General features: G+C 44.1%; 1 protein-coding gene across 1 annotated transcript in view; it reads left to right on the top strand.

The window, feature by feature from the left end:
* LOC145352426 (exportin-1-like) overlaps window positions 1-23,958 on the top strand; it is a 73,384-nt gene that overhangs the window by 23,176 nt on the left and 26,250 nt on the right. Inside the window, exons 2-13 of the mRNA XM_080202274.1 lie at window positions 8,553-8,678; window positions 8,796-8,897; window positions 10,413-10,485; window positions 10,584-10,639; window positions 11,626-11,670; window positions 13,608-13,789; window positions 15,289-15,337; window positions 15,891-16,010; window positions 19,542-19,670; window positions 20,719-20,877; window positions 22,499-22,693; window positions 23,794-23,932. Coding sequence (XP_080058400.1) covers window positions 8,559-8,678; window positions 8,796-8,897; window positions 10,413-10,485; window positions 10,584-10,639; window positions 11,626-11,670; window positions 13,608-13,789; window positions 15,289-15,337; window positions 15,891-16,010; window positions 19,542-19,670; window positions 20,719-20,877; window positions 22,499-22,693; window positions 23,794-23,932 — 1,369 coding nt within the window. The 5' untranslated portion in view covers window positions 8,553-8,558. The remainder of the gene's footprint in view (window positions 1-8,552; window positions 8,679-8,795; window positions 8,898-10,412; window positions 10,486-10,583; window positions 10,640-11,625; window positions 11,671-13,607; window positions 13,790-15,288; window positions 15,338-15,890; window positions 16,011-19,541; window positions 19,671-20,718; window positions 20,878-22,498; window positions 22,694-23,793; window positions 23,933-23,958) is intronic.

Here is a 23,958-nt window from a genome sequence, read left to right as displayed (position 1 = left end):
CAATGGCTGAGTGGTATTATCGCTAGACTATTAATCTAGAAACTCAGCTAATGTTCTGGGAGTTGTGTTCAAATTCCACTGCATCCGATGGTGGAATTTGAATTCAATTTAAAAAAAAAATCTGGAATTAAGTATCTACTAATGATCATGAAATGATTGTTGAAAAAAACCATCTAGCTCACTGATGCCATTTTAGGGAATGAAATCTGCTGTTTTAACCTGGTCTGGCCTATATGTGACTCTAAAGCCACAGCAGCAATGTGATTGACTCATCTACAAAAGGTCATGAATCCATCATCAATCCATCATGCAAACCAGCCTCCCATCCATTGACTTTGTCTACACTTCCCGCTGCCAGTGACACCCATGTCCCATGAATGAATAAAAAGAAATACCATTTATAAAGCTTGGAGGAGCAAAGGAATATGGGGGATTGGATGTACAAATCTTTCAAAAAGGGGACCAGCTTATGCTTGTATATTTTTAGAAATGAAATATAGGATAATAGTTTTACAAGTTGAGGGATGGAGTACAGCAACATGTATTTATATGCTGCCTATTAATATCCCAAGATGCTTCACAAGAACATAAGTTGCGTAGCTCAGTATTATATTTTATGTATTAGGACAGTGACAGCTAATGGAGTCAGGCAGCATAATGGCATAGCTGTTGTGTTGGGGGAGTAGATTAAGGATGTGGAGGGATTTGAAAAACTGCCCAAGGACCTTCAAAATGGAAGCATTACCAGACTGGGAGCCATTATAGGTTAGTGATGCAGGGTGAAGGGGGCAGGTGGGGAGTGTAGGCAAGTAACAAAGATGTGATACAAATGATTGATTAGTTTGCAGTCTGAGTATTGGGTTCAATTTTGGGCACATGAAGAGTGTCAAGACTAGAAAGGGGACGGAAGAGATTAGATATGGTTTCAGCAATGAGACTGAAGTAATATAGAGGAATTTGAGAAATGCTTAGGGAGAATAAGGAAATATGGTAAAACAACATTTTGAATTAACATAAGAACATAAGAAATAGGAGCAGGAGTAGGCCATCTAGCCCTTCGAGCCTGCCCCGCCATTCAATAAGATCATGGCTGATCTATCGTGCCTCAGTTCCACATTCCCGCCCTCTCCCCATAACCCTTAATCCCCTCACTTATCAAAAACCCATCAACCTGCGTCTTAAAAATATTTAGCGAGGCAGCCTCCACCACTTCAACGGGCAGAGAATTCCAGAGATTCACCACCCTTTGAGTGAAGAAGTCCCTCCTCAACTCTGTTCTAAACACCCCCCCCCCCCCCCCCCCCCCTTATCTTGAGGCTGTGCCCCCTAGTCCTACTATCCTTTGAGCGGGAAGAGTCTCTCCACCTCTATCCTATCCATCCCATTCATCATCTTATATGTCTCAATGAGATCTCCCCTCATTCTTCTAAACTCTAACGAGTACAAGCCTAGTTTATTCAGCCTCTCCTCATAGCTCAACCCCCTCTACTCTGACATCAGCCTAGTAAACCTCCTCTGCACTCCCTCCAAGGCCAAAATATCCTTGCATAAGTACGGCGACCAAAACTGCACACAGTACTCCAGCTGCGGCCTCACCAATGCCCTATACAGCCGCAGCAAGACCTCCCTACTTTTATATTCAACGTGGGGTGGTGAGTGCACACGAACTTTGGCATGTCTGTTACGACTCTCCAGTATCTACAGATGTGCCATAGAAAGCATCCTTTCCAGATGTATCACAGCTTGTTATGGCTCCGGCCCTGACCAAAACTGCAAGGACTACAAAGGATTGTGCACGAAGCCCAGTCCGTTCTGCAAACCAGCCTTTCATCCATTGACTCCACGTGCACTTCCTGCTGCCTTGGAAAAGCCACCTGGCATAATCACCTCGGAAGTACTCTCTCCCACCACCTTCTGTCGGGAAAAAGATACAAAAGTCTGAGGTTAGATATCAACTGACTCAAGAACAGCTTCTTCCCTGCTGCCATCAGGCATTTGAATGGACCGATCATATATTAAACTGATCTTCCTCTACACCCTATCTGTGACCGCACCCTATTCTGCACCCTCTCCTTTCCTTCTCCCCTATGGAATGGTATGATTTGTCTGTATAGCGCACAAGAAACAATACTTTTCACAGTATACTAATACATAACCATAATAAATCAAATCGAAACTGGTAGGTAAGTAAATATACAGTTATGAAAAGAATGGAATGTAAAGCAGACTGTTGGCACTTGGAATGTCCTGTCAGGGACTGTAGTGATGGAGGATCCATTATAACATCAAAAAGGGAAACTGATAAATATTTCAAATAGAAATTTAAAAGGTATGGGATGGTGGTGATGCAATTCGAATGAATGTTTCTTTGAATGATTTAGCAGAGGTACAGTAGATTGAATATCCTCCTGAACTGTACAATTCTCATCTAGCTCAGTGTTGCAGGAACAATGTATTTATGAAATATTCTATAACATGAAGTGAAATTTTCTTTTTTGGCTGGTACTTTTTTACTCTTTCACGGCATTGCTGGCCAGACTGGCATATGTTGCCCATCCCTCATTGCCCTTGAGGAGGTGGTGGAGAGCTGCCATCTTGAACTGCTGCAGTCTCTGTGATGTTGGTACTTTGGCATGTCTGTTATGACCCTCCGGTGTCTACAGATGCTGTAGACAGGGAGCTCCAGCCACTGTGTAGAAATGTTGAGAGAGAGGGATGACGCTCCCGTGCACCTGCTGCTTTTGTCCTTCTAGCGCGTAGAGCCCTTGCATTTGGAAAGTGCTATCAGTGAGTTCTGCTATAGTGCATCTCGTCAATGGAAAATGCTGCTACCACTGTGCATCGTTAGTAGAGTGAGTGACTGTCTTAAGGTGGTGGGTGGGGTGCCAAACAAGTGAGCTTTGTTCTGAATGGTGTGGATCTTCTTGCAGACTGTAGGGGCTACACTTATTCAGGCAAGTGGAGAGTATTCCATCACACTCCTGACTCGTGCCTTGTGAACAGGATGAGGCGAGTTAATCACTGCTGAATTCCCAACCTCTGACTGCTTTTTGCTTCTGTTTGGACATGGTTCTATGCCTTAAAAGGGTTGCATGCTTGCCTAAGAGTTGCTCACATGCTATGAGCGCAGTGACATCTGAATCATTGGTTTCAAGAGGAAGATGAGTATGTTTCTAAAAAAGGAGATGGGTGGTCCAATGGTTTGCACTGCTGCCTGACAGCTCCTGGGGCCTGGTTTCGATTCGTGGCTTGGGTCACTGGGTGGAGTATGCACATTCTTCCTGTGTCTGCGTGGGTTTCCTCCGGGTGCTCTGGTTTCCTCCCACAGTCCAAAGATGTGCGGGTTAGGTGGATTGGCCATGGCTAAATTGCCCCTTAGTGTCCGGGGGACTAGCTAGGGTAAATGCATGGGGATAGGGCCTGGGTGGGATTGTGGTCAGTTCACACTCAATGGGCCAAGTGGGCTCCTGCGCTGTGGGATTCTAGCTGTGAAGGTGTATTTTTGAGACCAGGGAGAGATCAGCCCTGTTGGCGGAGCAGGCTCGAAGGACTAAACTTTCCTATTTCTCCTAATTCCTATGTTCCAAGATGATATAATCAAGATAGTGGTTCCCAAAGCACAGTGTGCCACAAAGACACCACCCCACCCACCCCCTCCCCCCAAGTATGCTGTGAAAAATGATTCAAAAATTCATGTAATGAAACTGAGACTAACCTTCATCTTCAGCTCAATGGTTGGTATCTTCAATACCTGTGCATGCGTTGGCCAGGACAGAGCGGCATGTGTGTGGTGTGGATTTTTAATGTTGGCCAGGCCCATGTGTGTGATCACAGGGCTTGGAGCCCATGCACCTACACGAAGAGGAAAACTCAAAGGGCACAAAAATCCTGGGAGAAGCACGAGAGAGTTTTTTTTTCCAAAAGAATAGTTGAGGACAGGAAGAAGTTAAAAATGAAGTTCTCGGTATGGAAAGGAGGCAGAGGAAATGGGTGTGCCTCAAAAGCTCTTTATAGTAAAGAGGTGTGCCGTGACAGGACAAAGGTCGGGAACCACTGCATTAGTGTGTTTGTTTTACTTTCAGTTTATACTCTTGAGTGCAATAGTTCAACAACAAAAGCAGAAAATGCTGGAAAATCTCAGCAGGTTTGACAGCATCTGTGGGGAGAGAATAGAACCCAACGTTGGGTATTGATGACTCTTTTTTTTCAAATCGAGTGTGAGTGTGCAGTTATGCCACAAATGAGAAATGGGTGCCAGACGTAATTTTAGCAAAAGCCGGTCGAATTTCTTACGCTCTTCAAACCGATGAACTAGATTGGCGATGCCTAACTGTTGTTACCTCAGAACGATTTCTCAAAATCATCTTCAGAAGGACCGACTTCTTTAGTTCCGAATGTTGTGAATATGACTCAGTTGAATCTGAGCTGCCTGGTGATTGTGTCTTTGCTACTATCCCATGTGAGAATGATGCAGAACTAGTTCCCAGAGGAGGAGAAGAGTTCATTGAAATTCCAAATCGCACTTCTAGGGTCAAAGACAGCCCAATTCCAGAACGTCATATACAACCAAAGAGGAATGGTCATCCTCCTGATTGACTTCCTCCTTGTGTCTGATGATTAATGATGCATAGTACTGTCTAGATTATTGATCCTATGTATAACATCGTGGTAATTTGTTGCCATGACCACAGAAGTAAAGGGGACTGATGCTATATATTTTAAAGGGTGGCATGGTTGCTTTAAGAGTTGATCACCATGATTTGCCATCATTGGGGTGTTTGCAGAGGCTGCTATTTTACTTTCAGTTTACACTCTGGACAGTGCAGAGAGCATCTTTCAATAAAACTTGTTTTAGTTTGATTTCACATGTGCAAAGCATTTTTTTTGTTAAAACTCTTAAGAGGCCATTACAGATGTATCAATTTGTTTTCAAATGCAGTATGAGCCTTCCCATCGCAATAGAGATTGTGGTAACCCCAAATTGTGTGGTTTTATTTTGGTTTTATATTCTCGTCAGAGCGGGCTAAAATCAGGTTTGCTTCACTGCCAGATAATGCAGGAGAGAAGACCACAGTGTTATTCCTGATTTATTTTTAAAAATGTCATCTGGGAACTGCTGTTGGTAAGTGGCACATTCACCCACTTACCCCGTACATCTCTAAATCATTGTCCCCCGCTTCCGCTTCTCCCCCACCTCCCAGAAGGAAGGTGCATTCTGGCTCCAGTCTAGAGCACTGCCTTGAATGTAATGTGGCTTTCTTTTTAAGACAGAGGCAAGCAAAATGCAACAGTTCTAAGTGGAAGTGCTACAGTAAAGAACAAAGAAAATTACAGCACAGGAGCAGGCCCTTTGGCCCTCCAAGCTTGCACCGACCGTGTTGCCTGACTGAACTAAAACCCTCTACCCTTCCCAAGACCATATCCCTCTAGTCCCATCCTATTCATGTATTTGTCAAGACGCCCCTTTAAAAGTCACTATCGTATCTGTTTCCACTGCTTCTGGCAGTGAGTTCCAGGCACCCACCACCCCCTGTGTTTAAAAAAAAACTTAAAAACGTGTTTCGTACATCTCCTTTAAACCTTGCCCCTCACGCCTTTAAACCTATGCCCCAAGTAATTGACTCTTCCACCCTGGGGAAAAGCTTCTGATTATCCACTTTGTTCATGCCCCTCAATCTTGTAGACTTCTATCGGTTGCCCCTCCAATGTCTGTCATTCCAGTGAGAACAAACCAAAGGGGTGTAACCTCAAACAACCATGTTAAGTTGCTGATTCACTTGGGTGATTTTGTAATGAGTGGGTTTCTGTGTGCACTTGTCCAAAAAGTATTAACGTTTTCCAGCTGATTGGCACGCCTGGGACATATTAACTTATCTGCTCCAAATTGAATTTGAGAGGTGACGTCTATGTTTTAGTGTTAACAGTAGAAGGGCTCAGACACGTAACTTGCAAATCGAAACACAAGTGCTTAATCCAACCCAGATTTAGTTTTGTTTTCTCTGTGCTTCATTGTTTTTCTTGGCTGTACCCACATGTTGGGTTGGGTATCAATGTGCCAGCCTTGGCACAGTTGCTAGCACTCTTGTTTCTGAGCCTGAATGTCATGGGTTCAAGTCCCATTCCAGAAATTTGAGCACATAATCCAGGATGACAATTTGAGTGCGGTACTGAATGAGTACTGCAGTGCCCAGTCAATGCTACACCTGTTGTACTTCTGGAGGTGATTTTGAGAAATTAGTTTGAGGTAACAGCAGTCAGTCAGCAAGGCATCACCAATCTAGTTCATCGGTTTGAATAGTGTAAGAAAATCGACCGGCTTTTGCTAAAATTTATGTCTGACACCCATTTTTGATTTGTGGCATAATTGCACACTTAACACTCGATCTGAAAAAAAAAGTCATCGATATTCAACACTGGGCTCTATTCTCTCCCCACAGAAGCTGTCAAACCGGTGGCTGCTGCTCTTTTCTCTCTCTCTCTCTCTCTCTCTCTCTCTCTCTCTCTCCCCCCCCATTTCTTCCTCTTCAAGCATATATAAAAGCTCCATGCCTTTTCTTTCAGGTAAGTTCTCTTTGGTGTCCTGGTCAATATTCAGCCCTAAACAACAATCATGCAAACAAATGATATGACCCTTGCTACATGGCTGATTTTTGAGGTGTGTGGCTGGGGTGGTATTGCTGTGTTTCTTGACTTGATGGAAGGCAGGTTAGGTGTTCTTTTTTTTTATCCTTGCTGGATGAGCACGGATGTGATTTCCAGTGGTGTTGACCTGACGGTGAATTTTGAAGTGAAGTTTGTTTTCCAGGTGATAAGGAAAAGCAATGCAAATGTGCTTTGCACCTTCCCCCCTCCCTGTTTTCTGCACCCACCCGCACCCCCCCCCACACTTTCCCACGACCCTCTTCCCCCACCTTCCCACAACCCTCTCCCTCATGCATGCCATCACTTAGGATCGAGTAGTTCATCAAAAGCCTTGGTTCTATCTGCCATGCATAATCTTGTAGTAAGCGGAGCAGTGCACTTGTGTTGTAAATGTAACAAAGCCAAATGCACAGTGGTGCTCTCATACTTGGTGCTGATCTGGTGAAGCCCTTTGGCAGCTTTCTTATCTGCATAATGTTTGTTAATAGTATGCTAATTATGTTGCTTAAAATACACAAGTGAGGGCATTGTTTAATTACTTGGAGTGCTTGTAAAGAACATTTGGCCATGCTGCATTCTCCCTCAGTGTACCCAAACAGTGTGGCAAATAGGGGATTTTCACAATAACTACATTGCAGTGTGAATGTAAACCTACTTGTGGCTGATAAATAAACTTAGACTGACTTAAATGCATTACTCTTTTTCTGCGTGGGTCGGTGCAGAGGGGCCGCGACTGGGTGTTCATGCAGAGGGAGCACAAGGTGTCCGCCTGTATATTTGAGGCCTTCCGTGACCAATGGGAATTGGAGAGCTTCATTGGCCCCCATATTTTGTTTTGATTCCATGGGTATCCTTTTAAGATTCTGTCTTTAGTAAGGAAGCTGTCACTTTACAGACAAGCAAATTAACAAAATAAATTAAAGAGAGCCAGGCAGGTCAGCTGGGACACTGAGCTGGTGGGTCAAAGGTGGAAGAAAAACTATAGAAGACTACTTCTGGCCTGACTGTCTGTCTGCCCGTCTTCAGTGGCTGCCTTCATGGCAAGGCTATCCTTAGAGAGAGAGAGCATTTGGCAGGTTTGAAGCCTTCTGTGACCGGTGGACACTCCAGGAACTGGGGTGCACCATCAACCCAGAACGTAATAAATTCATCAAAAAAAATTGTTACAATGCTCTGTAATGGTGAATTGGCTGTTTAGATACTTTGTGAATGGCTACTGGTGGATTCCATATGAAAGAATGCTGTGACGTTGGATGGATAGGTAGAAAGTGAACACATGTAATGCTGCATTCCGTGAACAGCAAAGTATTCCTGTCTAGTTTCATTGTTCACCAATTTGGTTTGGGATTGGAGTAACACTCATGGAGGTTCACCCCTGCAATCTAAACCCAGGCCTGGAGAGCAGAAAAAGAAAAGTTAATGTATTAGGTTTACATTTGCACGGCAATGAAGTTACTGTGAAAATCCCCTAGTCACCACGCTCTGACACCTGTTCGGGTACACTGAGAGAGAATCCAGCATGGCCAATGCACCTAACTAGCATGTCTTTGGTTGGCGGGAGGAAGCCGAAGCACCCGGAGGAAACACAGGTGGACACGGAGAATGTGTGCAAACTCCACACAGACAATGACCCAAGCCGGGAACCGAACCTGGATCCCTGGTGCTGTGAGGCAGAAGTGCTAACCACTGTGCCATCACGCCACCCACACTTGTACAGCACCTTTTGACCTTGTGTGATCCCAAATCAATGAAGCACTTTTGAGGCATAGTGACAGTGTTGTACAGTACCTGAGCATTTAATCTCTAAAATGAGCTCATCGTGGGGCAGAGATGAAACGGAGAAGTAGTGTCTTAGTTGGGCAGCTTCTGCGCTGTTGTCTGATCTGTTTCTTTTAACTTTGTTTTCGCAGGACCCCATGCCAACAATTATGACAACCGACCACCCTGCACGTCAGCTTCTGGACTTCAATCAGAAGCTAGACATTAATCTACTGGATAATGTTGTAAATTGTTTATATCATGGGGAGGGCCCACAGGTAAGAGGAACAACACCCTTGGGTGACGAAAGACAAGATCTTTCTCTTGGCACTTCTTATTTCAGCCTCAAAGACCTGAATGTGCTCCTCTAAATCTGATGCTTTTCTGTTCCCCAGCAACGAATGGCACAAGAAATATTAACTCATTTAAAAGAGCATCCAGATGCTTGGACCAGGGTAGATACCATTCTAGAATTTTCCCAGAATATGAATACAAAGGTAAGCAAGATTCCAAAGTGAAACTCTATTGGCTATAAAACATTCCAAAGGAGAAGCAAAAGATACTTTATTGTTTGGAAAACAAATAGCTCAATGCTTTCGCGAGTGGCGACTTGAGAAAGACGCAAGAGGGAATACTGACAGCTGCTAAATAGCAGGCAAAAGCAGGGCTGACAAATTGATAAATCCTTGCACCGTTTCCAGTTATTGTGGTGCTTGTTAATAAAAATTCAATTACAGTTTTCTAGCTGTAGTATTTTAGACATGGGAATATTGAGGGGTGGGGGCAACAATCTGGTGGGTGACCATTCGACCTGCCAAGTCTGTTCTGTCATTCAGTTAGATTGTGGCTGATCTCTTTGTTTGAACGCTTACTCTTCTCTTTTATTGTTCTCAGTTTTGACCCTCCTTCATTTTTCCCCATCATCTGGGCAGAGGTCCAGATTTCAACTAAATAAAGATATTTTGTGACATTTCAAGGAGCTTTGTGGCCAGTAAAGCACTTCTGAAGTGTAGTCTCTGCTCTGTAAGAAATTCCTCAAATTTTTAAGTAGAGTGATGTGGGTGTTGCTGGCACTGCCAGCATTTTGATTGCCCAACCCTGATTGCCTGTGGGAAGGGGCACATCCATTAAAAAAAAATATGCTTCCTCACCATCCAGAGAAGGCCTAATTCTGACCTTGAGGTTATACCCCCTTGTCTGAACTCTCCAACCAAGGGAACCTTTTTTTCTGCTGTCCACAAAAGCGGATGTTGGAAATTCCCAAACCACTCTTTCCCGACCCCCCCCAAAAAAAAAGGGTCACTCCTTGGTTGAGTGGAGGTGGTAAGAGATTATGTTGCAATGTGGAGTCGCTGTTACAATGAGATCAGCCCATCTTATCGAATGGCAGAACAGGCTCATGGAGTCAGGTGTCCTACTATTCCTCCTCCTTGTTCACAAGTTTTGAAAATGGTTGTCGGTATGGACAACTGCTGGGATGTCTTTTTGAAAGCTATTGCCCCAACATCTTGGGATAGTAGAGATGGTGGAGAAGGAAGGGAAGACCTTGCCTTGCGTAGGCTGTTGATAAAGTGTAGTTAGTTTGGTTTGTGTGTTAAACGCAAAACCGAGGGGGTTTCCCGCATGTCACGCTCCACAAGATGTTATTGATCACCTTCTGAACTATCTCTCTACCCACGGCAGCACTGACTTGATGCTACCACTCAGTGCATCACCTGGTCAGCAATAGCTATTTAGGCAGAGCTCAGTTTTGTTGGGGGTAAGTGGGTTCTGAATCAAAAGTGGTGCTGTTAGTTTTTGCATTCTTCCATGATGTTTTATTTCATGAGATGCGGGTACTGCTGGCTGGACCAGCATTAATTGTTCTTGAACTATTTGGCTTGATAGGACATTTATGAGTCAACCACATTGTGTAGATCTAAAGTTACCTGCAGGCCAAATCAGTAGGATGGCAGATTTTCTTCCTGAAAGGACATTAAAACAACACTGATGGTTTTTAATCTCTTTCTCAGTACTATGCCTTGCAGATATTAGAAAATGTAATCAAAACCCGTTGGAAAATACTTCCAAGAAATCAATGTGAAGGTGAGTTGTACGGTTTTCTTATTATTTTCCAGGATGTATATTTTTTATTTCAAAAGCTACTTTTCAATATTTTCCTTTTTTTATTTCTCCTATTTCAGGAATAAAAAAGTATGTTGTTGGCTTGATCATTAAAACATCTTCAGAGACCTTGGAGGTAAAGTTTTTTAAAAAAGTATATATTTTTGAGTATTATTTCATCATAATTTTTGCTAATTCTTTCTGAAATCTGTAACCTTCAAGATGGGATGCGGGACTTGATGGATTGAGTTATAAGGAGAGGCTGAATTCACTGGGACTTTTTTCTCTGGAGGCTGAGGGGTGACCTTATGGAGTCTATAAAATAATGAGGGGCATGGACAAAATAGATAGTCAATGTCTTTTCCTGAAGGTAGGGGAGTCTAAAACTAGAGGATATAGGTTTAAGGTGAGAGGGGAGAGATAAAAAGGGTCCGGGGGGGGGCAATTTTTTCACACAGGGCGGTGAGCGTCTGGAACAAGCTGCCAGAGGTGTGGTAGAAGCGGGTACAATTCTGTGTTTTAAAAAGCATTTAGACAGTTGACATGGTAAGATGAGTATCGAGGGATACGGGCCAAACGCGGGCAATTGGGACTACTTAGAGGTTTAAAAAAAAGGGGACAGTGTGCACAAGTCGGGCCAAAAGGCCTGCTTCCATTCTGTAAATTTCTATGACTATGGCACCAGAGCAAGGTGACTTCTTGCAAGCTGTCTCCAGCATAGTCTCCAATTCTATCTTTTACTCTCATTCTCTATGAATGGTATGCGATGTCTGTATAGTGTGCAAGAAACAATAGTTTACAAGTCAAATCCTGGAATTTTTTTGCTCCTTGTAATTCCTTGGATAATCCTTGGTATTATCATTGCTTTCGCAATATGGTTACCAAATGCTGAACACAGAGCAGGCTATAACCATGGCTATACCACAGTCAAATTGAATCCTATCCTTGCCTGCTAGTCACATCTGTCTATGACAGTTTGGGTTAAGAACTCTGCCTTAGAATGGAAGCTGTTTCACCTGTGTGTGTGTTTTATCGAGATCTGCATTTTAATCTTAAAATGAGTACTGAGGCCAGGTAGGTTTGTTTCACAGGCATTATTTAACGTGTCATTTTCTTTTCTAGAAAGATAAAGTTTATCTCGGAAAACTGAATATGATTCTTGTCCAGGTTGGTAAAATGTTTTATTGCAATCCAGGGGGGAATAGGGGGAATCCACTTCTTTTGCTCTTTGTTTTGGTTTCTGAACAGTTTGCTTGGTGGAACTCGAGTTGACCCTTTTGGGAGATTCATAGAATCCTACAGTGCAGAAGGAAGCCATTCAGCCCATCAAATGTGTACCTACAAAATTCCGCCCAGGCACTATCTCCATAACCCCCATGCATTTGCCCTAGTTAGCCCTCCTGACATTGGCCATGCTAAATTCTCCCTCAATCAACCTAACCAGCACATCTTTCAGACTGAGAGGGAACCCATGCCGACATGGGGAGAATGTGCAAACTCCCCTCAAACAGTGACCAAGCCAGAAATTGAACCCAGATCCATGGCGCTGTGAGGCAGTGGTGCTAATCACTGTGTCACCCCCAAAAAAAATACTTTTCACAATTCAATCCACGTGAACACCATATTGAACGTCAATGATGAGATTTGAACAAAGGCCAACCTACGTGCAAAGCATATACCCTAACACTGAACTACATCATCACCCCCTCTCCCATTGCCTACAGATTGGGTTGAGCTACTGCTCTGGTATGTTTTACCTTCAGATCAGGACTGCCCAATTTTCCCCTTGTCCCTCCTGGCTGATGTCCCTGGTATTGGGTTGGGTTAGTACTGACCGGCTGTCTGAATGTGAGTAGACGCAGTGTGGTGTGCATACTTCACGTATCCATATTCTTTCAGCCCTGCACCCTTGTTTGTGGTATGGGAGGGACAGTGTGGGGACGAGAAAAGTTTGGCTTCTGTTAACACTTGGCCTCCTGACTACTGCCTCCCTGTAGATGATGAGGAGATTGATATCTGTCTTTCTCTCTCTCTCTCTACATCCAGGATGCTGTCACGAGAGTCTGCTAGTTATTTTTATCATAAACATCAAAATCTGTGGATGTGCTGTCCAAACAGTTAGGCATGGCACTGATATGTAAGGAGCCATAGCCAGGAAATCCCAGATTTTACTTCTGGCTTGTGTTGAACTTGATTGGAGGCAAGATCGAAACAAAAAGGTGGAGATAAGTTATTGATGAAGAATTGGTATAGGAGATAGGCAGAGAAGTAATGTTGAGGCCACAATTGAATCAGCTATAATTTTTATATCTGTTCCAATCCGTAGAGGTAGGAACCTCCTATATTTGTGCGTCTTGCTCAAGTGTGCTACTTAGAGTTGAATATCACTAAGCATGCACAAACATTGAGGTATTGTGCTGCTCTGTGCATACTTGTGCTATATTTATGCTGGAGATTTCAACAGGTAATCCTATAAATGTTGGTGTTAGCTTCCTCTCAGTGCTGCAGGAAGGTTTCCACCATGTCAGGTCCAAGTTTGGGTTAAATGTGTGACCTGAAACACTTGCAGCTCTTGTTCATGCCCCGAACTGCAATTTTTTATCAGGATCTACTTCCAGTGATCTGCAGGTGCGCAGTACCCTTGGTCCACATGAAACCACCCCACCTATCTGCCTCAGGTTGACCTTCTGAGTAGGTTGGGACATCAGAATTAAATTGGAGGTGGCAGAGCAGCTGTTGGGGCTAAGTTCAGGCCAACAGCAAACCATAGCATCACATGCAACGGGGATATAAGTGGCAGTCGTGCACATGGCGTTTCCATCTGCTGAACTTGCCAGTAGCGATGTGTGGCACCTAGCGATTTTCTTGCTTTTTTTTTGCACTGTGGGTATGGCCCTTCAGATAGGATTGCTCAAGATGGTAGGAACTGGATGTCCACCAGTTTAGCTCCCACCACCTGACTTCCATTATTACTGAACATTAAAGCAATGAATGGATAAATGGAACTTGATATCCCTGGAAATATCACTGGGAGTTGAGGAATGTGGAATTTGTTTTGGGATTTTTAACTCATTCTAACTCCCCTTGCTTATTTTTAATTGCAGATACTTAAACACGAGTGGCCCAAAAACTGGCCCACGTTCATAAGTGATATAGTAGGAGCCAGCAAAACCAGCGAATCTCTGTGTCAGAACAACATGGTCATCTTAAAACTGCTCAGCGAAGAAGTGTTTGATTTCTCCAGCGGACAGATGACGCAGGTGAAAGCCAAGCATTTGAAAGACAGGTTGGTGCACTGAGTCAAAACTTTGCCAACATCTGTCCCTTACTTAGCTGAAAGTCAGGTTGGGAGTCAGGAGGGGTGTAATAATCTGCCACTGTCTTGCATCTTTCCTCACTCCGCCAGTCATTCCTCTGCTGCGGGCTTGTGCAGTGAGCATCAACAGGCTGCTTGACTGTGAGTGGAAGCATACCACTTGCAACATGGTCATTGGTAATCTAGCAATAGTGCTAATCATTCCTGACCTGTCTCTAGTTGTTCCTTTTACTTTTTTACCACCCACCCTCATCTATGAAGCCCTGGAATAGACGGGTGTAGAATGATGCCCTCGATAAATGTGGAGGATATATTTTTGGAGCATTTTGATTTTGTTGTTTTATGGAGCACTGTGTCTTATCCGCGTAGTAGTTGTGCTTTCTGCTAACCCCAGTGCCGTAATCTGATTAGATTTTCCTGCAATCCAGTTTCTACCATTTGGTTGATTTTACCACTAGGCCGTCGCCTCCCTGTAATATAGTGGGTGGTGAATGGAAAGTCAGAGCTAAGGAGAGATTGACAAAAGTGTTATGGACGTGAGACAAAAAAGGGCTGTTAATGGTGTCATTAGGGGCTGAAGAATAGCGCAAAGGTAGGATAGCAGAATGTTGTTTTTCCTAATGTTTATTAGTCACAAGTAGGCTTACATAAACACTGCAATGAAGTTACTGTAAAAATCCCCTAGTCGCCACACTCTGGCACCTGTTCGGGCACACTGAGGAAGAATTTAGTGCGACCAATGCACCCAACCAGCTCGTCTTTCGGACTGTGGAATGAAAATCGCACCACCCGGGAGGAAACCCACGCAGACATGGGGTGAATGTGCTGACTCCATACAGACAGTGACCCAAGCTGGGAATCGAACCAGGTCCCTGGTGCTGTGAGGCAGCAGTGCTAACCACTGTGCCACCCTGTGTGTTAATAGAACAGAGGTCAGTGCTCAGTGGGGGGGAAAAAACTCAACAACAAGGGACAGTCGACATGTTGTCTAACCAAAGACCGGCATGAATCTTCTCTGTGTATGGACAGTTGCCGTTGCAAGTCACTAGACCAACACTTTGGGTGCATTTTTTTTTTGTATTCTTCTCCTTGAATCCAAGACTTGGAGTACTTGCGGATGTACCTGTGTTGTCTAGGTTTTTGCGAATTACTGCAGCAAAGCCTTGCCTTCCTGTACCATCAGGATTGGTAAGCAAAATCCGTGGGCAGGAATTACTGTCCAACCTGTGGTGGTTTCCGTGTGGCAATGGGTTCTCCTGGTCCTGCTGTTTCTCAACACAGTTTCCCCTCACTGCCAGGAAACCTGCGGTGGGAATGTGCTGTCAGTGAGAAAGGAAGATCCCACTAGTGTAGAACAGCTGGAAAGTTCCAATCCTGCTTCCTGGGCGTGCATTTTGTTTTTGAAGAGCTGTGTTTTTTTTTAACGTTCTCATGTGAAATTATACTTCATTTTTTTTTTCCTCCCGCAGTATGTGCAATGAATTCTCACAGATATTTCAGCTGTGTCAGTTTGTGATGGTGAGTAAACGTTACTGGATCAATCAACGTGAAAACGAGTCATTCCTTCCTTCTCTTTCAGGTGCTATGTCACCTGTCTATTTCCCCGTTTGCTTCTCTTTAATTAGAGATTTCTAGCATCTTGTGTGTAGTCGATGATGTCCTGGGATGGGGGTGGCGGAGGGGCTGCTGGGGCTACGTTCAGGCAAGTAAAGCAGCATCAGGTGATCTAAGTGGCAGTCGTAGACATGACTTTTCCACCTGCTGAACTCCTGCGTGTGGTACATCAGGGTTAATTTGGAGCTGAGTACAGTGCTGCCCATACAGTGATTATAAAAAGACACCTGACCCAGGGTCAATCTGGAGGTGGCCACGGTTGAGACCTAGAATAGGGGTCTTCTACTTTCCACTGAGTACTTACATATTATAGGTTATTAATAAAGGGTTGGTGTTAACATACTCCAGGCTGCAAGCTTCCTTCATCTAGCCAGATTCTTCCTTGTATGGGTTCTTTTTCTCTTCGCAATCCCACATTTAATGTGTCTGATGATTTGTATATTTTAAATATTTGCAGGAGAACTCCCAGAATGCCCCTTTAGTCCACGCAACACTGGAGACATTGCTGCGGTTTCTGAACTGGATCCCTTTAGGTTACATCTTTGAAACTAAACTAATCTCCAGTTTGGTGTACAAGGTGAGATTTACTGATTGCTTTGCCTGAGTTTGATGATCAACCATGATCATGAATGATGGAGCAGGCTCGAAGGGACAAATGGCCTACTTCTGCTTCTAGTTTCTATGTTTCTATCCAAGTGTCTATGATATAACCAATGTTTTGACTTAGAATCTCTCCACTGCAAAAGGAGGCCATTGAGCCCATCAAGTCATCACCAACAACTATCCCACCCAGGTCCGATCTGTGTAATCCCTTGCATTTGCTCTGCCAATCCCCCTGACACTAATGGACAATTTAGCATGGCCAATCAACCTAACCTGCACATCTTTGCACTGTGGGAGGAAACCGGAGCACCCGGAGGAAGCCTGTGTAGAACTGGGGAGAACATGCAAACTCCACATAGACCAGCCACCTGAGGCTGGTATTGAGCCTCGGTCCCTGATGCTGTGAGGCAGCAGTGCTAACCAGTGTGCCACCCTGAAGTATCCTTTTGGCTACTGGTGACATTTGTTAAATGGAGAGCAATAAAACCAGTGGCGTTCGAGGACAGCATGGGGCAATTAGAATACATTTTCCCTCAAATTGCTGTATACGTTTTTATGAATCGTCCCAACCCTCCTCGTACATTGGCCCTTTCAGGAGGATCAGAGTAACTGTGCTACGACAGTCATGCATGCGCACCGAATTTGTAAGGTGCTGCAGCAAAAAGAAAAATTTCTAGTGATCTTTTTGAGGGGTAAATTCTGGGGATGTTTGGAGCAGCGTGGTGGTGCAGTGGTTAGCACTGCTGCCTCTCAGTGCCAGGGACTCGGGTTCGATTCCTGGCTCGGGTCACTGTGGAATTTGCACATTCTCCCCGTATCTGCGTGGGTTTCCTCAGGGTGCTCCGGTTTCTTTTCACAATCCAAAGATGTACAGGTTCGATGGGTTGGCCATATTAAATTGCCCCTTCGTGTCAGGGGAACCAGCATGGGTAATTGCATAGGGTTATGGGGATAGGGCCCGGGTGAGATTGTGGTTGGTGCAGACTCGATGGGCCTTCTGCACTGTAGGGTTCTATGTTGACTCCTGGTCTCAATGGCTTTCCAATGACTGCCTAAACTATGGACTCCACATCAACAGCTGTATTACTGGATTTTTATGTTTGTTTTATAAATTACTGAATTTAGTGGGGCACGTTGAGAGTGCAGTTAGCAAAACAGTCAGCATCCTGGGCTTTATTGTTGGGGTGTAGAAAATGTTGAATCTGGTTCAGCCTCAGCTGAAGTGTTGAAGCCGCCAAGTTTGAGGAGGGAGAGCATGAAAGTAAAAAAATGAGGCTGTAGAAAAAGTTCACATGATTGGCTCCAGAAATGAGGAGCTTCAATTAACGTGGAAAGATTGGAGAAGCTGGGACTTTTCACCTTTGGAGCAGACATGGTTGGGAGGTGAATTAATAGAGGAGCTCAAAACCATGAGGGATCTCAACAGTGCAAACACTGGTGGAAAGTTTGAGAACTAGAGGGCGCAGATTTAAGGTACTTGGCAACTTGAGGAGAAACCTTTTCACACAGTGAGGGGGCAAGGGTCCAGATTGCACCATTTGAGGATGTGGTGGAGGCAGCCTCCATTGAGGCTTTCAGAAGACAACTGGATCATTTATTTAAGAAGGAAAACATTACACAGGGAAAAGGAAGGGGAATGGCACTAGGTGAACTATTCCTGCAGAGAGGGCCAGCAGAGATGTCGCTGCCTGAATCCCCTAATTCTGTGCCGTCGCCTTTGTATGATTCTACATAGCACTTATTATAATAAGGAACTTCTCAAGGCATTTTGCAATCAAAAACAATGGCTTTGATCTTTCAGTATTTAACTGGAGGAAACTGTGACTTTAAAGTCTAGCTGTTGGGCAAACCTGTTGGATGAGCAATCTGATAACAACACTGCAGCTGAGCGATTGTGAAGAATTGGAGCTGGATTTTATTGGCATGTGTATGGAATTTATCCCAGTCATCCATTTTTGAGGAGAGAACTGAACGAGGTTGACACAAGGGTGGTACAGTGGTTAGCACTGCTGCCTCACAGGGATCTGGGTTCAATTCTGGTTACTGTCTGTATGGAGTTTGTATGTTCTCCCTCTGTCCGTGTGGCCTTCCTATGGGGGCTGCAATTTCCTCCCATAATCCAAAGATGTGAGGGTTAGGTTGGTTGGCTGTGCTAAATTGCACCTTATGTTGGGGGATTAGCGAGGTAAATACATTGGGTTATAGGGGTAGGGCCTGGGTGAGGTTAGTGTCGGTGCAGGCTCAATGGGTCAAATGTCATTTTTCTCTGCACTGTAGGGATTCTGTAATACCTCCTATATGTAATATGTGTGAAGTCTGCTAAATTATGTTTTGTGACGCAATAATGTTTTTTAACCTTTTTAATCCGTGTTACAAGTTTCACTTGTGTAGTTCTGTTCCGTGCCCATCTGTCCCATTACTTATGGATCAGATGTACTCTTGAGATGAAGTGGGATTAGATGGTGGAGATAATCAGATTTTAAAAAATAGGATCTTCCTTTATTTGCATTTCCATTATAAATGGCAACAGCTTCATGGTGTAGCTGTATTGGTGATGCAGCATCCCCACTGGAGGAAAGTTGTAATTGTTTGTAAAGGGTGGTTAGAGAGTGTTTGTGCAACTTGACTCATTTTGGATGTACACGTGACAGCAAACCGTACCTGACCGTATCATGGATGTGGTTTTTTTTTCTAATGTTAATGTTGTTTATGAAATCCCTCCACATCAACTGGAGAATTTTCCAATGAGTTTAGAACATTGATGCTGAGGGATTTCATAGCCATTAACACAGTGTTAGTAACAACAGCATCAAAATGAAAGTCTGATGAACTGTGCGCTTTCAAGTGTTTGCTTACAGTTTGGTTCTATCACGTCTATATAGAATCCTACAGTACAGAAGGAGGCCATTCGGCCCATCGAGGCTACACCAACCACAACCCTGCCTAGCCCCTATCCCTGTAGCCCCACATATATTTACCCCACTAGTCCCCCTGACATAAGAACATAAGAAATAGGAGCAGGAGTAGGCCATCCAGCCCTTCGAGCCTGCCCCGCCATTCAATAAGATCATGGCTGATCTGTCGCTGCTCAGTTCCACTTTCCCGCCCTCTCCCCATAACCCTTAATCCCCTCTCCTATCAAAAACCCATCAACCCACGTCTTAATTTAGCATGGCCAATCCACCTAACCTGCATACCTTTTGGACCGTGGGAGGAAACCAGAACACGCAGAGGAAACCCACTCAGACATGAGGAGAATGTGCAGACTCCACACGGACAGTGATCCCAAGCTGGGAATCGAATCCGGGTCCCTGGCGCTGTGAGACAGCAGTGCTAAACCACTGAGCTACCACCCAGAATTATTAAAGCTTGGAGTTGTACCAGGACTTTGAGCACCTCATGTTCCATTGATAAATATTGGAATTTATAATGGATAAATTTGACTTGCACATGTTTAAAAGTTTGCTGTCTATTTTAACTTCTTTTTTTCCTTCTCTTTGCTTAGTTTCTGAATGTGCCCATGTTTCGAAATGTGACGTTGAAGTGTTTGACAGAAATTGCTGGCGTTAGCGTCAGTCAGTATGATGAACAATTCATCTCGTTGTTTACATTAACACTTGTTCAGCTCAAACAGGTACGTTGGATTCTTGTGGTCGGCTAGTGCTCTGATTTACTGCTTAGGGAATGTCAGATCAGAGGAATCTCAGAACTCACTCGATTTGTAACATGACAACACTCCCTGCCCATCTTAGTTTGTTTATTAGTGTCACAAGTAGGCATACGTTAACACTACAGTGAAGTTACTGTGAAAATCCCCTGGTCGCCACACTCGGGCGCCTGTTCAGGTACACTGAGCGAAAATTTGCCATGGCCAGTGCACCTAACCAGCACGTCTTTTGGACTGTGGGAGGAAACCGGAATACCCAAAGGAAACCAGATATGGGGAGAACATGCAGACTGTGCATAGACATTGACCCAAGCTGGGAATCAGACCTGGGTTCCTGGCGCTGTGAGGCAGCAGTGCTAACCGCTGTGCCACCGTGCTGTTCCGTGCTCATGTTGGTCTGTTGTCACGGGAAGCCTGAAAACTCAAGCTAACTTGGTTTGAAGCCCATTCCTGACCTGTCTGTAATTGTTCCTTTCGTTTCTCTTGCCATCCACCCTCATCCGTGAAGCTCTGGAAAACGTGGGTGCGGAATGAAGCACTTAATTAGCTAGGAGGATATATTTTTGGATCATTTTGATTTTGTTGATGAGGAGTGCTCTGCCTTATCCATGTAGTTGTCCTTTCTGTGAAACCCAGTGCCGCAATCTGATTAGATTTTCTTGCAGTCTGACTTCCACCATTTGGCAGAATTACCAACAAAGTGGTACCGTTGCCAGAACTCGAAGAACAAATTTTGCTCAGCATGTCCAAGCCAAGACTTGGCATTGTTGGTTTGACTTGGCTCCAAAGGCACTGTGTGTGGGTTCAGTCATTTGCAATTACTGCTGCACCCCAACCTGAGACCATCAACAAAAAGCTTCATTGATTTTTTTTTTAAATTCTGATCACTGGTTTTTTAATCTGTTTCCACCAGTGTTCATTCACTTAGGGTCTGAATTGTGACGTCTGGAAATAATTGTGGATTTGCTTGTATTGTGATATTCCAATTCAGTCGCAAACTCTCGATCTCTTTCAGATGCTACCTGTGAATACTAACATTCGGCTTGCATACGCAAATGGAAAGGATGATGAGCAGAACTTTATTCAGAACCTGAGTCTCTTCTTGTGCACTTTCTTGAAGGAGCATGGTACACTGGTGGAAAGGACACTGGAGCTCAGAGAGGCTCTCTTGGATGTAAGTATGAATGGAGTGATGGGATGCTGTGATAACTTTTAACTTCCTGGACTCCTCCATTTACTCTGGTGTCGTTGGCTCTCTGGGACCCGACCTTTCCCCTTCCTTCCAGTAACCTGTGCTGGCAGTATGGTTCTCCAGGTGCTGTTAGTCTCCTGGGACTTCTTGAGAAAGTCTTGATAAGGAGTATTGAAAGGATGATGATTAATTATGGAGGGCATTCTCTGCCACCAAATACCACGCCATATTAGCATAGTGAGCACAGGTGGCTGTGAGGAAGCTGCAATCTAAAATGAGACCAGTGATCACATGCAGAGCAAATGCATAACATGGCAGTGCTGGGGGAAGCAAGCCAAAGGCTGGTGTGGGAAAAGATTCTTGTAAAAAGAAGAGATGTGATGGATAGTCAGATGCTCTTTTCCTAGGATAGGAAGTCAAGTACTAGGGGGCGTAGGTTTAAAGTGCATGGGCAAAAGTTTAGAGGAGATGTGCGAGGTAAGTTATTTTACACAGAGGGTGGTGAATGTCTCTGCCTGGGGAGGTGGTGGGAGCAGATACGATAATGGCATTTAAGGGGCAATTAGACAAGTACGTGAAAAGGATATGGACTTCTTAAGCCTGCACATAGAACACTACAGCACAAACAGGCCCTTCGGCCCACAAGTGCGCCGATCACATCAATATCTACCAATCTATAGACCTATCTATAACCCCCAATCCCATTAAACCCCATATACTCATCCAGAAGTCTTTTAAAAGACCCCAGCGAGCTCGCCTCCACCACCACGGATGGCAGCCGATTCCATTCACTCACCACCCTCTGAGTGAAAAACTTACCCCTAACATCACCTCTGTACTTGCTTCCCTGCACCTTAAATCTGTGTCCTCTCGTAGCGACCATTTCAGCCCTGGGAAATAGCCTCTGAGAATCCACCCTATCTATACCTCTCAACATTTTATAAACCTCTATCAGGTCGCCTCTCAACCTTTGTCTCTCCAGGGAGAAGAGTCCCAGCTCCCTCAACCTATCTTCATAAGGCATGCCTCCCAATCCAGGCAACGTCCTCGTAAATCTCCTCTGTACTCTTTCAATAGCTTCTACATCCTTCCTATAGTGAGGCGACCAGAACTGCGCACAGTACTCCAAGTGGGGCCTGACAAGGGACTTATAAAGTTTTAGTTTAGATAGGCATCGTGATCGGTGCAGGCTTGGAGGGTGGAAGGGTCTGTTCTTTGTGATGGCGACTGGCCCTCTTATCATTGGACTTTATATATAAACAATAATCCATAATCCTAATCGATGCATTATTCCCTAGTGTGATGTGGCCCCTGGTATGATTCCTCTTAACCTACCCCCACAGTAGGTAATGACACACAGTGCAAGTTGACTAAAAGGCAAGGTGATTTAAATCATCCTAGAGGGATGCTGAGGAATTGTATTGTAATCTACGTGACAAATAGCTTGTTGTTGCAAACTAAATGCAAATCTATCTCAAAAGTGGTCTACAGCTAGAGCTTTGAAGTGTAGTCACTGGATATTTTTGGAATCTTACTCATTATTGAACCCAAGTGGATGCATTTTTAAGTTTATCTTTTGTCCTTTTTCTTTTTGACATTGCAGGGTCTACACTACATGATTTTGATATCAGAAGTGGAAGAGATAGAAATATTTAAAATCTGTTTGGAATACTGGAATCATCTGGCGGGAGAGCTTTATCGCGAAAATCCCTTTTCCATAAGCGCCTCTCCTGCTCTGGGGAATCCTCACAGCGACGTCCCTCCTCGGAGGCAAATCTACCTACCTGTGCTGTCGAAGGTGTGTACGGTTGATGAAACAGGTCATTCCACATTTCAAAGAGACAGTGATGTATTATCCTAACCTGGACACTCTGCAGATCTCACTTTCCCACAAAGGAAGCAAAAATGTAGCTTCTAATCTGACACACTCTGGCTATTCTCAAGTTATTATCTATTGGATGTTAAGACTTTTAATCTACAATTTGTGCTTTAGCAAGGGTGATATACAATTTGAAAATTATTCTGCACTCAAAGTGTACGTAATATTTCATCAACACTGGTTTGAGCTTGAACATTATCCCTCCATTTTTGTGTTAGAATAAGGCATTTCTGGGCGTGAATGGAGGGGATTTTGATGCTGAATTTGTTTTATTTCGCACCCCCTTTTATTTTTTGGGGGGGGGCCTCCCCTTTGCTTCTGCGCATGCATGGCATGACTTGTTCCCAGCTCCTGACCCATCACCAGGAATATGTGTGCACGTAACCCATGGACCACCCATCCAATTAGTCCACCTGTTTTGTTGCACTTCTTCCCTCCTAGCTGTATCCATGTCCTTCACTCCTGGTTGCCATGGTAGTGTTCCAAACAGGCATGGCATTGTATTAATACATGGCCATTGGCATTAAGTCAACCTAGTTACTGCCTGTATCCATTGATAACCACTGATCTTACAGAATGATTGATTCAGAAGCTCCTCACCGTAATAAAATGGAAACTAGATTGTAAAGATTCCATTTCTAAAATTTAAGGTGAAACTTTTTTTTTAACATATATAAGCCTTCCCTCATCTTTCAGAAGTGCCCTCAATTTATTAATGCTTGCCTCTTCGATCTACCCAGGCTGTGTGATGCCAGGTGGACAAGCTTATTGACCTGGTATCAACATCGGTTTCTGTTTGGTTATTCAGAGTCACTGTAACCTCAGTGACACATTTTGCTCTTACTCTTACAAACTAGAAAATGCGAGCCTAAGCCCACCATCCTGGGCAATGGCTTGTTGGAGCTTCCATATGATCAAAGGCTTTTATCGCAGCAGCCAGAGACCAAGTAAGTGAAATACCTTGTACTAATTGTCTTTTGGCTAAAACTTAACCAGTTTATGGGTTTTTCCTTTTTCAGGTGAGACTTATAATGATCAGCCGAATGGCGAAACCGGAAGAGGTGCTTGTGGTGGAGAACGAACAGGGAGAAGTAGTTCGAGAGTTCATGAAAGACACAGACTCCATCAATCTGTACAAAACCATGAGGGAGACACTTGGTAAAGTTTGAGATTTCTCTTTGTAG

Source organism: Carcharhinus amblyrhynchos, chromosome 14 (genome assembly GCF_965287045.1).
Source record: "Carcharhinus amblyrhynchos chromosome 14, sCarAmb.v2.hapA, whole genome shotgun sequence".
NCBI lineage: Eukaryota > Metazoa > Chordata > Chondrichthyes > Carcharhiniformes > Carcharhinidae > Carcharhinus > Carcharhinus amblyrhynchos.
The sequence above is the reverse complement of the archived record's forward strand: the minus strand, read 5'-3'. Positions and strand labels throughout refer to the sequence as shown.